At 40.7% G+C, this 13,007-nt stretch overlaps 1 protein-coding gene across 1 annotated transcript in view; it reads right to left on the bottom strand.

Moving 5' to 3' along the window:
- Positions 1 to 13,007, bottom strand: part of CPXM2 (carboxypeptidase X, M14 family member 2) — a 117,899-nt gene that overhangs the window by 34,888 nt on the left and 70,004 nt on the right. The window contains exons 5-6 of the mRNA XM_024751595.1: positions 2,852 to 2,936; positions 1,709 to 1,859 (exon numbers count right to left, since the gene is read on the bottom strand). Of these exons, the coding sequence (XP_024607363.1) occupies positions 1,709 to 1,859; positions 2,852 to 2,936 (236 nt within the window). The remainder of the gene's footprint in view (positions 1 to 1,708; positions 1,860 to 2,851; positions 2,937 to 13,007) is intronic.

Below are 13,007 nucleotides of genomic sequence, written 5' to 3'. Positions count from 1 at the left end.
GCCCTCAGAGAGAAACCGTGACCCTGCTTTTTAAAGCACGCAGACCAAGGCTGTGCTGGGTGACCTGGCACAAAGAAGGCCTCACAGACCCCCGCCTACATCTGTGCCTGCAGACGCAGTGAACTCAGGAACGCCCAGCAGGCCCTGGGCGGCAGCAGGCGACTGTCATCCCAGGCTGAGCCAGCCACAAAAGGAGGCCCAGATCCCAAATTGGGAAGATCATCCTTGGAAACACATACTTCCTTTCCACCAGCAATCCCAGCCACCGTAACCTAATATGAGCAATAATCCCATAATTTACACTATAATTTTGGACGCGCACAATGACACAGAAACAAAGATACTCACTGTGGGATTCAAAACACTGGACACAACTGAACTTCTAACTATAAGAGGCAGTTTGAAAACATGAGATATTGTCCACAGACTAGGATAAAAGCATCCACAAGACAGATGGTCTCTAATAGTTTAAGTGACATGAAAAAAGTTTGCCATCTAGTAAGCACAAATATATAACAAAGAATCCGTCTGGTGTGAGGGTAAGTAGGTAGGTAGGTAGACCCATCTTTCTCACCAATACAGAGCGTATGTTCTACAAATTCATACTTGGCAAAGCAAGATCATGGATATTACGGGATTGAGGGAAAAGCAATAAACGACATGAAATAGGCTTCAAAACCTCAGTAACTGTAAGTTCACGGTGTGGGGGGTGGGATGGCTATAGAAATAGCGTGACGGATATAGCGGCACCTGAGACATCAGAGCTGGTGGTGCCCTTCCCCCTGGCAGGGGGAATCCAGAGGTAGCAAGGCCTGACTCTCACTAGACAAGAAAGCTGAGGCTTTCCTGGAGGAGAAAGTATAGGAGAGAGAACCCGAAGCTGTGCTCCTCGTTCCCTATGGCCTGACTGTGGGTGGACAGGAAAGTGGAAATTCCTAGAGGCCCTAGTGAAGGGCCTTAGGAATGTTCTGGAGGCCAGCTTCCTTCCCTGGAGATGTCTGGACAGGATGAAGAGGCTGCCACATAAGGCTCCGTATGCACACGAACTCATAAGTTCTGAAAGGCCGACAGAGCACCAAAGCCAAACAAGATCGGCCTGTCCAGAGCAGACACCAGCAAGGGTCCACGTGTGAACTCAAGCCCCCATCTTCCTGCCACTCTGCGGTCGCACCCAGATACCACGATGTGAAGACAGGGCAAGGGGAACACAGCCTAAAGGAGCAAGCATTTTCCCAAAGACACAGGCATCCAAGCGAAGTTACTTTTACGGAGAGACTATGGACATGGTCAAGTTTAAAATTAACTCCTACCGCCTCTTCTACCCAGTGTAGCCGGAGCAGTCAAGGCCAATTAAACGTGTTGCCAAAAAAAATGTTATCTAATTTTTTCTCTTTGCCTGCTTCTGAGTAGTAGCTTTGAGTGAATTTTCAACCTTGCAACATATATCATCTTAAAATCCCAGTAGGCAAAAACCGCAGCTGACATGTTACTTTAATACACCAAACGTTCATGGTGTTTCTGAGTGGGGTTATGGGAGATTTGTATTCATTTTCTTTCTGTTTACCTATGTTTTCTAAATATTCTGCAATAGATGTGGTATTCTTATACATGGGAGAAAGATTGTGTGGCTTATTTTTATTCACCTTGCTGGCTAAGCACCCCTGCTCCATCATCACTCCCGACCTGCAGGAAGCACGGGCAGACTCACCTGGCAGCGGGCAGCCGAGGATCTCCATCCTCATGCAGATGCTCCCATTATCGAACCAGGACTGTGGGTTTATGCGGATGTAGCGCGCCACCATGGGGACGGGCAGCTCGTTGAGGACAGGAATCTCCTTTTCACTGTTTCCTTCAAATATCTATTTATGCACAAGGGGAAAAAAAGAGAATCTTTTAGAGCTTGATTATCGGGGCATGAAAGAGTCAGTAATTCACTCATTCCACAAGATCTCGAGCAACACCTAACGTGAGCTGGGCATTGAGGGGGAAGGAGAAATGGATCAGGCCTGGATCCTGCCCTCAGGAAGCCCCAGTCTAGTGGGGGGGGGGCAGGGAGGAGGAGGGGTGTTATATTTAGATGTCATAGGTGAAATCTATTAGTGCCATGGCAAAGAGATATCCACAAAGCTCTGGGATGTCAGAAGAAGGAAAGGACCAGGCAAAGCTTCGGGGATGAGGTGCCATTTGAATTGGCCTTGAAGGAAAACTCTTTAGATGTGTAGGGATGGGAGGGATTGTAAAGAAAAGGAAGCAATGGCTGGAGAAGCCCAGAGATGGGATTCAGGAGAAGAGCAACCATCTCCCTGTTACTGGAACACAGAGGAGTGTGTGCAGGGTTGGGGGGGCGGGTGGTGGGCGGGGCGCGGTAAGTATGATAAAGAAGGTTGAAATGGAGGCTGCAGTCAGATCTTGGAAGGCACTGGATACCATGTTTGGAACTTGCACTTGAGAACCCGAGGAAGAGGGTGATAGGATCGGAACTGGCTAACCCGGAGGGAAGCGTGGAGCTGAAAGACCAGGGTCGTTAAAGAAAGTTCAGGAACTACTATAAATGACTAGCTGTGCAGGCCCCAACATTCCCCATGGGCCGCTGACCTTCCAGGGCTGAGTTGTGACTTGTGGAAGAGACCAAATTCCAGCAGCTCTGAATTTGAGCCCTAAACGTGGGCCACTTGGTTCCGAGCTTCAGGGTACGGAAAGGGGGTCATTATCCATCAGACTGGATGGCTGGTCTGGGTTGACACAGAACCAGGCAACATCCAGGTGCAAACACTGGTTGGGTGTCCACTGCCTCTGCCAAGCCCTGCACAGCCAGACACCGAGGGCGTGGTCAGAGGGAAAAGAGACTCACCATGTCTCCAGATCCATTCTTAACAGTGACCCACGTATGGCTGTCATTGCTCACCATGACCTTATAGGAGGTTACCCAGTCGCTCCTAAGAAAAAACAAAACACCATTGGGACTACACACTTAAAAATGTTTCCCTCTTCCATGCAGCAATAGAGGAAGCAGGTCCCAGAGGTGGACAGCACTGGGTCACGCCCTGGCCCCCACTGCTCACCCTCCTTGTGGCCTTGGCCAGGTAACTGACCCATCTAGGCTACAGTTTATTCATCCACAAAGTGGGAATTATAAAAGCACCAAGCTTAAAATATTAATGTAACATTAAATGGTTTCATACCCTTTAAACACTTAGGACAATACCTGGCCCCCAGCAAGAACTAAATGTTGGTCACACACATAAATGTACACAAATAACTTATATATTTGTTTGTGCTGAACATTTACGTCACACACAGTAGTAGAGTTCCACGTGGGAAAGAAATCTCAGTAAAAGTGGCAAGTTGGCCTAGAAATTTCGTTTGGAAAACTGTTTGGGAACGTAACAAACTAGATCCCACCAACCACAGAAACAGCAGCCTGAGTCTCTAAGACACACGAGGTTTCTCCTGGGCTGTCACAGCCGTGCAGACAATTCTCCCACCCCACTCCACAGCCAGCAATAATCCAGTGATATCTGGGCCCCAGGCCAGACCCCTTTCATCACATCCTACTGCACAGAAATTACTGAGGGTAAAAGAGCCAAAATTTGACTTCCCAGAGTGGAGGTCAATTTGATAAGCAAAAAAAAAAATGACTTTCCTGCGGAAAACACATTTTTCAGCTCTGCCTCAGTTTTTTTTTGCGGTATGCGGGCCTCTCACTGTTGTGGCCTCTCCCGTTGCGGAGCACAGGCTCCGGACGCGCAGGCTCAGCGGCCACGGCTCACGGGCCCAGCCGCTCCGCGGCATGTGGGATCTTCCCGGACCGGGGCACGAACCCGCGTCCCCCGCATCGGCAGGCGGACTCTCAACCACTGCGCCACCAGGGAAGCCTCCGCCTCAGTTTTTTATAACATTAATTGTTAAGCAACATAGACAAGTCTTCCTGAGCGTCTTCCTTTCAAATTTCTTAAATATTGGAACTAAGCACCAATGTGCTAATCTTTTAGAACATTCCACCAGCTGAAGCATTTGGAACCCTTGTTTCCCTACTGTGAAATCTCCTTGGGCTCAGGATCCAGACAGATCCCAAGAAGGTTCTCAGTTTCTAGTCCAAATCAGTACTGTCTAGTAAAGTTTGTTTAGAAAGAGCTGCTGGCTCCATTCACTCTGAATTGCCTGACTCGTTCAAAAATGATTCTTAGGTGCTTTTATATGTGCTTGGAAGCCAACCCTCTGCTGAACTTTCTCCCTTCTCTCACCCGTCCACCAGCTTTCTGTGACTACCTGCTGGGAGCCAGGATCTATCAAACAACGTGCTCCTCCGCAGGGGGTTACGGACTCGAGCCCACGCCTGTAGATTAAGATGCGCTAAGCTCGCCTTTCGAAAGGCCCCTCAGCAACAGCTCAGGCCCTTTGCACCGGAAAATGATCCTCACCCCAAACAGCAAACTGTTTCCAACATTCACATCATTTCCAAATGACTTGCATCTGCAGTTCCTTTGCCATCTGTTTTTCTGCTGATCACGCCCCACAGTGACCCAGCGAGGCAGTCAGCAGAGGTGAGGGGTGGCAGAGGTGAGGGGTGTATCCCTCAGCCACGCGTGGGTGGAAGTGATGAATTTAGGAAGCCTCTCAGTCAAAAGAAGCACACAAACAACAAGAGAGGGGTGGAAGGAAAAATTCAAACAAGTCCTCCAAAGAAAAGGGGAGAGAGAAAAAAGGAAATGCAAACCAAGTAATAATTTCTCAAACTTCAAAAAAACCAAATATGGACAAATCCAACACTTATGTTTGAAGGGTAATTAATGATGTGGCTCAGCCCTCTCTTCTGAACTGCAGACCTACATCACATCCTTCTGCCTAGCTGACCTCTCCACTTACCGTCTCAGCGATGTCTCTAATTGAACCCGCCCAAACCAACTGATTTATTTCGTCCACTCTGTACCCCAACCTGGGAGCCCCTGCCTCAGAAAAAGTACTGCCATCCACCCAGGGCAACAAAATCCCAGAGTCCTCCTTGGCCCCCCTTTCCCTCTCTCCCCTACAGTGAAACCATCACCAAGTTCTGTCAATTGTACCTTCCACATCCTTCTAGATCTCTCCACTCCCTCCCTCTTCACTCCCACCACCCAGCCCATTCTCTCTGGCCAGGACTGTTGCAGTTGCCTCCCACTGGTCTTCTGAAATTTAAACTGCCCTCCAATCTATCATGCAGTCAGAGGTTTACTCTTCTAATGAAATACTAATATGTCACCTCCTGCTTAAAGTACCAGCTATGTTAGTATTAAGACCAAATTCCTCATCACGTTCTATAAGACCCTTGCTTACCTCCTGTTTTCCATGCTCTTTCTTTCAATTCCTGATACTGATTATACTCTCTCTTGCTTCAGGGCCTTTGCACATACTGTTCCATTTGTCTGGACTCCTCTTCTCCTGTTCTCTGTCTGCCTCTAAACCAGCGGTCCCCAACCTTTTTGGCACCAGGGACTGGTTTCGTGGGAGACAATTTTTCCACGGACCGGGGAGGGGGATGGTTTCGGGATGATTCAAGCGCATTACATTTATTGTGTACTTTACTTCTATTATTATTACCTTGTAATATATAATGAAATAATTATACAACTCACCATAATGCAGAACCAGTGGGAGCCCTGAGCTTGTTTTCACTAGCCGCTCACTGATAGGGTTTTGATATGAGTCTGCAGACAATTGATTTATTACGGTCTCTGTGCGGTCAGACCTCTCGGCTAATGATGATCTGTATTTGCAGCCGCTCCCCAGCGCTAGCGTCACCGCCTCAGCTCCACCTCAGATCATCAGGCGTTAGATTCTCATAAGGAGCGCGCAACCAAGATCCCTCGCATGCGCAGTTCACAGCAGGGTTCGCGCTCCTATGAGAATCGAACGCCTCCGCTGATCTGACAGGAGGCGGAGCTCAGGCGGTACTGTGAGCCATGGGGAGCGGCTGTAAATACAGATGGAGCTCCGCTTGCTCGCCTGCTGCTCACCTCCTGCTGTGCCGCCCGGTTCCTAACAGGCCACGGACTGGTACCGGTGTGAGATAAGGGTCAAGATCCATTGTTTTCCATATGGGCTTTCAATTGACCCCTAACCATTTATATGATTGCTTTCCTATTGCACATCAACGGCACCATTGCTGTAAATCACGCGACTGTACATGTGTGGGTATGTTTGGGGATGCTATATTCTGTTCCATTGTTCCTTATCTTATGCTAAACCCACTCTGTCTTGATTTCTGTAGCTTTATAATAGGTCTTTGTATCTGGTAGTGTACATTTTCCCATTTTGTTTTTGCTTTTCACAATTTCCTTGACTGTTCTTGGCCCTTTGCATTCCTATATAAATTTTAGATTCTGCTTGTCAATTTCCAAAACAAAGCCTTTTGGATTTTAATTGAGATGGCACTGAATCTATAGGTCAGTTTTAAAGGAATTAACATTTCCAATATTAAATCTTCCAATCCATAAACATGGTATATCCCTCTATTTATTTAGGTGTTATTGTACTTATCTTTTGTTAGATTTATTCCTAGATAGTTGATGTTGATTATTTTATAAATAATACTTTAAGTTTTATTTTCTCCTTTTTTGTTGCTGGTAGAAATATAAATGCTCTTTGTATGTTGACTGTGTATCCAACCACTTTGCTAATTCATTAATAATTCTAAGAGTTTGGGATTCCTTTGGATGTTGTTAAGGACGTGATATGTCATCTGAGAACAATGATAGTTCTCTTTATTTCCAATTGTTAGGGCTTTATTTTTTCTTCTTGCTTTATTTATTATACTGACTAGGATCTCCAGTTCACTGCTGAAAGAAATGCTAATAATAGACATCTTTGTCTCATTCCTGAGATTGAAGGAAAGGTTTAAGTATTTCACCATTGAGTATTTCACTACGTTTCCAGTAGGGGTTTTTTTCCTTTGTTTATGTGTTAGTTTGTTTTTATTGTAACCAAGTATGAGTTCATTCTTTCTCACATAACAAGAGAATCTGGATGTTTGCAGCTGCTAGCACTTATGCAGCTGGTTGACGGTACCAGAGTCAACATCAGTAGACATTCATTTTTCATACTCATTGTCTCCAAGTTCTAAGAAGACATCCTTACCGGTTCATACTTGTCTTGGAAGTCTAAGAATACATTAAGATATATTCATTTTTCATACTTCTTATCTTTGGGTTGTAAGATGGTTGCTGCATCTCCATATCATGTTATGTTCAGAAAATACTGAATAGAGTCTTTCAGCTTCTATCAAAATACTTTCTAATGTTATAACAGGAGAATATGTAATTCTTGCTGTTTGAACTATTTCTTTTTTTCACATTATAAAAAACTTTTAGTTCTCGAAATGAGTCAGTACATACAAGCTTTGGAGTCATAGCAGGAGCTCCAAGCAGAGTCTGCAGTGTGAGCCCCAGTGCCCCTCACTGCAAGGAGCTTGGCTATACTCCACCATGGGCTTTTGGTAGATATGTTTCTTCAGATTAAGGAAGTTCCTCTTTATTGCTAGCTTAAAGGGATCTTTTTTCTTTTAAACACAAATGGCTATAGAATTTTCTCAAATGCCTTTTATGCATCTATCAGAGTGATCATATTATTTCTCTCTTTAGTTCTGTTTATGTGGTGAATTATAGCAATTGTTTACAACTGTGGCTAAACCACACTTACATTCCTGGAATAAATCCCACTTGGTGGTGATGGATTGCTGGATCCACATATTGCTGGATTCAATTTGGCAATACGTTGCTTAGGATTTTTTGTATCTATGCTCAAGAAAGAAATTTTTTCATAAATTTGCTTTTTGTAATGTCCTAATCAGATTTTGATATCAAATTTATGTCAAAGTCATAGGTGGGAAATGCTTCCCTTTTTCCATTTTCTGGATTTTTTTAAGCGCTATACCTTTCTCAAATGTTTGGAAGAACTCAAACATTCTGAAATTGGCAGTTTTCTTTGTGGGACAATATTTAATAATGAATTGACCTTTTTAGTAGATATTGGACCACTCTGATATTCTATTTCTTCTTCTGTCAGTTTTAGTAACTTGTGTCTTTTGAAGAATTATTGCGTTTCAGCTGTTTTCAATATTATTGGCACAAACGTTCTTAGTATCATTTTATTGTCTTTTTCACGTCTATAAGATTTTTAACAATGCTCCCTTTTCCAATTTTGGCATTGGTAGTTGATTTTTTTCCTCTTTCCCTGGTCTGCCATGAGTTTATTCATTTTATTAATCTTTTCAAAGAATCAACTTTTGGCCTTGTTTACTCTCTCTATTATTTGTTTCCTATTAAGAACCATATGAAACTACCATTTTTATAGATCAAAATGATTGAATATCAGCAAGTTCCTAAGGCTCAGAGTAATATTTTATTAGTATCTACTCTTACCTTCATTATCTTTTTCTTGGTAATTCTTTAGGTCTGATTTGCTGTTCTTTTTGTACAATTTATTGAGATCACTGATATTCAGTCTTTCTGCATTTCTAATATGTGCATTTAAGGTTATAAAGTCCCTTTCAGCACTGCTTTAGCCACATGCTGTAATTTTGATATGTCATACCTTCATTATCATTCAGTTCAAAATATGAATTCCAGTTGTGATTTCTTCTTTGATCATGAACTATTTAGGAGTATAATTTTACATTTCCAGGTACTGGGGATTTTCCAGTTATCTATTTATTACTGATTTCTATTTTAATTCCATTGTGGACAGAGAACACACTTTACATCATGTCAATACTTTGGCATTTGTTGAGGTTTCCTTTATGACTCAGCACACAGTCAACGCTAACGTTCCATGTGCACTTAAACTAATTGCAATTCTGTGATTGTTGTACGCAATGTTCCACACATATAATTTTGAACAAATGTATCAACTGTGTTGTTCAGATCTTCTGCATCCATAATGATTTTTCATCTGCTTATTCTATCAGTTATAGAAAGATGTAAAAAGAATGCCAATCTGCCTATGAATTTGTCTGTTGCTCCTAGTTCTCGCAATGTTTTCTATATGTATTATGAAGCTATGCTGTTGAGTACATACAAATTTGACTGTGATATATTGTTGGTAGACTGACTCTTTTATGATTATGAAATATCCCTTTTTGTTTCTATCAATGCCTCTTGCCTTAAAGTGGTGAGCATAGCTGCCTTCCAAAGTCAGTTTTGTCTGATAGTAGGATAGCTAAACTTGCTTTGTTTTGGTTAAGATTTATATGATATATTTCCTCCCATCCTTTTACTTTTAACTTCTGACTGCTTAAATTTAAACTGTGTCTCTTGTAAATAGCATATAGTTCATTTTTTGGTATTTTTTCTTAGGTGCGGTATGATAATATTATTCTTCTATTGGATAATATAGTTCATTTAAATGTAATATAATTAGTACTATATTTGGATTTATATTTACCATCTTACTATTTGTTTTCTATTTGACCCACCTATTTCATGTTCCTTTTTTCTACTTTTTGAATTTTTATTTTATGATCAAATATTCTTATTATTCTATTTTCTCTTTATTAACTTACTAGTTATACATTCACACTATTCTTTTAATAATTACCCTAAAGATTACCTATGTACCCTTGAACTACTAGTCTTATTCAAATTTTAATTTCTACCACTTCCATGATAATACTAGAACTGGTACAATAATTTAAGTCCATTTATCCCTCTATCTTTTACATGATTTTTGAATTTATTTTTAATTCTATAAATAAATTTTCTAAGACATTACTACTATTGTTTTCTATGGTTGATAATTAAAACCTACATATTTAACCTTTCTGATATTTTTCATTTATTTTTGCATTTTCATATTTCCATCTGAGATCATTTTCTTTCTGCTTGAAGAACTCCCTTTGTTATTTCTTTCAAAGCAGATATGTTAGCAATAACTTTTTTCAGTTTTTACTGTCTGAATAGGCTTCATTTCACCTTCATTTTTGAATCATATTTTTTCTGGGAATTCTAGGCTGACAATTATTTTCTTTCAGTACTTTAAAAGTTAGATTTGATTAGCTCCTGAGGCACTGTTTTATTTACACACAGGCAGACATTTTGAAACTACTGTTGTGACATTTAGTAAATAAATGTACAATAAGAGTATGAGTAGAGAAATGAGTGCTAACCACTTTAGCTCAAATCCAGCATTGTTGTTTACTAACTACATGTACTTGACAAGCTGTGTAAACTTTCTGGAAATAATGATACCTACAAGGAGGTTATATATTAATTTATAAGTTGAGAGATGTTATAGTATATTGGTTACAACCTCAGGCTTTGAGGTCAAGAAGCCCAAACTAAACTCCTAGTTCTTCCACTTACCAGCATGAGAGTCATGTGACCTCTGGGCTCCAGCTGTAAGACAACTGTAAGGTAACAACTCTATGTCTTTGCACAGTGATTAGGGAGTGAATGAGGTAACGCATGTAGAGTCTGAGCATAGCACCTGGAACATAATAATTGCTCCATAAATCTGAGCTCTTAATAAGAATAATATATCATAATTAATATACTGTCAAATTCTATTCCAACATCTAGAATTACCAGTTGAACTATAAACATAATTCTCATGCTCCTTTCAGACACTTCCAGAGAGTGACTGATATTCGGGCTTAACCCTTTGTGCCCCAGTAATAATAAAAATCTGTCATAGCTACAAAGAAATAAAGAATTAATTACTTTTTATTTAAATTTAAGAAGGTTGATAATCCAGGGTGATAGAAGAGATATTTGCCAATCAGTAATGCTGGGGTAGGACTGAATTGTCTGAAAGTTCTACCTGCGTGAAAAGATGAAGGCAACATGGAATGTGTGAAGTCCTGCTCCTAACCCTGCAGCCATTACATTGCAAATACCATGCCAGCCTCTGAGACTACAAAGATAAATTATACATGATCTATTTACTCAAGATTTTTACAGGTTAATGAGGGAAATGGGGAAGTAAACTAGAAATTTCAAGAGAATATGATTAAGTGCTGTGAAGTTGTGAGAGGGCAGAGAAAGGGTGTGCGGCCAAGGGGAATGAAGGAGGTTGGGGGCAGGTTAATGAATGCAACGCACTCCTTATCTAACATAAAAGCTGCATATTTTATTCTTTTGTGACTGACACATCCATTGTTATTAGAGAACCAGCTTCAAAAACTGGAGCTATAATGCCCATGCTTCCTGTCTCCTAATCCTTGGAGAAGGCTTGACATTCACAGCCCTTTGTGGCTTGTTTCCAGTTCCCTCAGAGAGATTTTCCACATCACAAAACCACCTTGACATTTAATTCTCTGTGACTGGAGATTTCAACTCAACTGCAATGCAGCCCAAGTAAAGACATGCTTGTGTCAAAGACTTCCTGACTGCAGAAAGGCCGAGAGGCTCTGCTGACTCTCCTCTGGGCTCCAGCCACCTCCCTCATGTAAAACAGAAACAAAAATAAAAAACAATCCCCCCTCCCCCAAAATTCTATCCTGGTATGAGATTACGCTTCCCACCAATCCAGCCTTCCTTCGGATCAGGAAAAGAGAGGAGGTGGGCTACAAGGCAAGAAACTGGAACACATTCAGATATTTTACTACCTAATGTTAATTTGGTTAAAATAAAAACCAAGAATGTCCCCCATCGACGAAACGGTAGACTAAACAGAGCCTTCTGCTTCAGTACAACGAGATCCTGGTTACATTAAAACAAACGAATGTTTTAAAACACCAGTGGGCTTGCAAACAAGTAAAGGACATCTCCAAGGAAAAAAAAAAAGATCTGTGAACTGAAAAAAAAACATGAACAGTGAGCAAAGAAAAAGGGCAGAGTCGCCTTAGGGAAAAATGCACATAACAGTGCTGGGATCAAAACACTAAGCCTGGGGACAACAAAAGGTAGGGAAACTGATTCAGGGACTTTTTGTTGGACCCTCAAAGGGGGCTAAAATGACTTCAGAACAGCAGTATCCATCCAGCTCCCAAAAGAAGCACACATGAATCCCCTCTAAAGAAAAGAGCCTTCAATTTAGGTTCTCAGGTTTCACTAAGTTCAATCACGTGGGTGCTCACAATTTTTAAAAAATCAGTAAACACACAAGAAAACATTCTCTATGGGAAAGAAGCAGCAGAAACAAAAAGCAACAAATTTAGATCCCGAAGAATTTAACTGACTACAAAGAAAACTGAAAAGAAACTAGAAAAATTATTAGACCTGATAAGAGAGTTCAGCAAGATGACTGGACATAGGCTACTATACAAAAATTAATCACAGTTCTATCCATAAGCAGCCAAAAATAAGATACTTAGAAATAAAATGAGCAAAAGAGGTGCAGGACATTTATGGAGAAAACTTTATTGAAAGACATTTCAAAAGATATAAATAAGTGGAGATCTATATACTATGTTCATAGATAGAAAAATGTCAATTCTCAATAAAAATCCCAACAGCATATTAAAGAAACTTGACAAACTGATACTAAAATTTATAGGGAAGAAAATAATAAGACACTTTATAAGAAGAAGGAACAGGGGGCAGGGGGGAGTTGCCCTAGCAAGATATTAGGACTTATTTATAGCCTCAGTAATTAAGACACTGTGATATTGATGGATGAATAGACAAATTGTAAATGGAACAAAACTGAGAGCCCAGAAACAGGCTCATGTACATATATAAACTTGATAGAGATGTCTTACATATCAATGGGAACTAAATAAACTATTACAAGTTATGTCCAAAGGCAACTGGATATTAATATAAAAAGAAGTTGAAATTGGACCCTATATTTCACATCTTTTACAAAAATCGTAACCAAATGGATTAGCTACTTAAATGTGAGAAGTAAAACTTGAAACTTAAAAAAAATTAATGAACATATGGGAGAATTAGTTTGTAACCATGGGGTATGAAAAGATTTTATATATGACACAATCATTCTAATCAAAAAAGACCAATAAATTGAACTATACTAAAAATAAAAACTTTTGCTTTTCAAAAGACACCATAAAGAAACCAGTAGGAGAAACCTTA

Source organism: Neophocaena asiaeorientalis, unplaced genomic scaffold (assembly GCF_003031525.2).
Source record: "Neophocaena asiaeorientalis asiaeorientalis breed wild unplaced genomic scaffold, Neophocaena_asiaeorientalis_V1.1 scaffold108, whole genome shotgun sequence".
Taxonomy (NCBI): domain Eukaryota; kingdom Metazoa; phylum Chordata; class Mammalia; order Artiodactyla; family Phocoenidae; genus Neophocaena; species Neophocaena asiaeorientalis.
The sequence above is the reverse complement of the archived record's forward strand: the minus strand, read 5'-3'. Positions and strand labels throughout refer to the sequence as shown.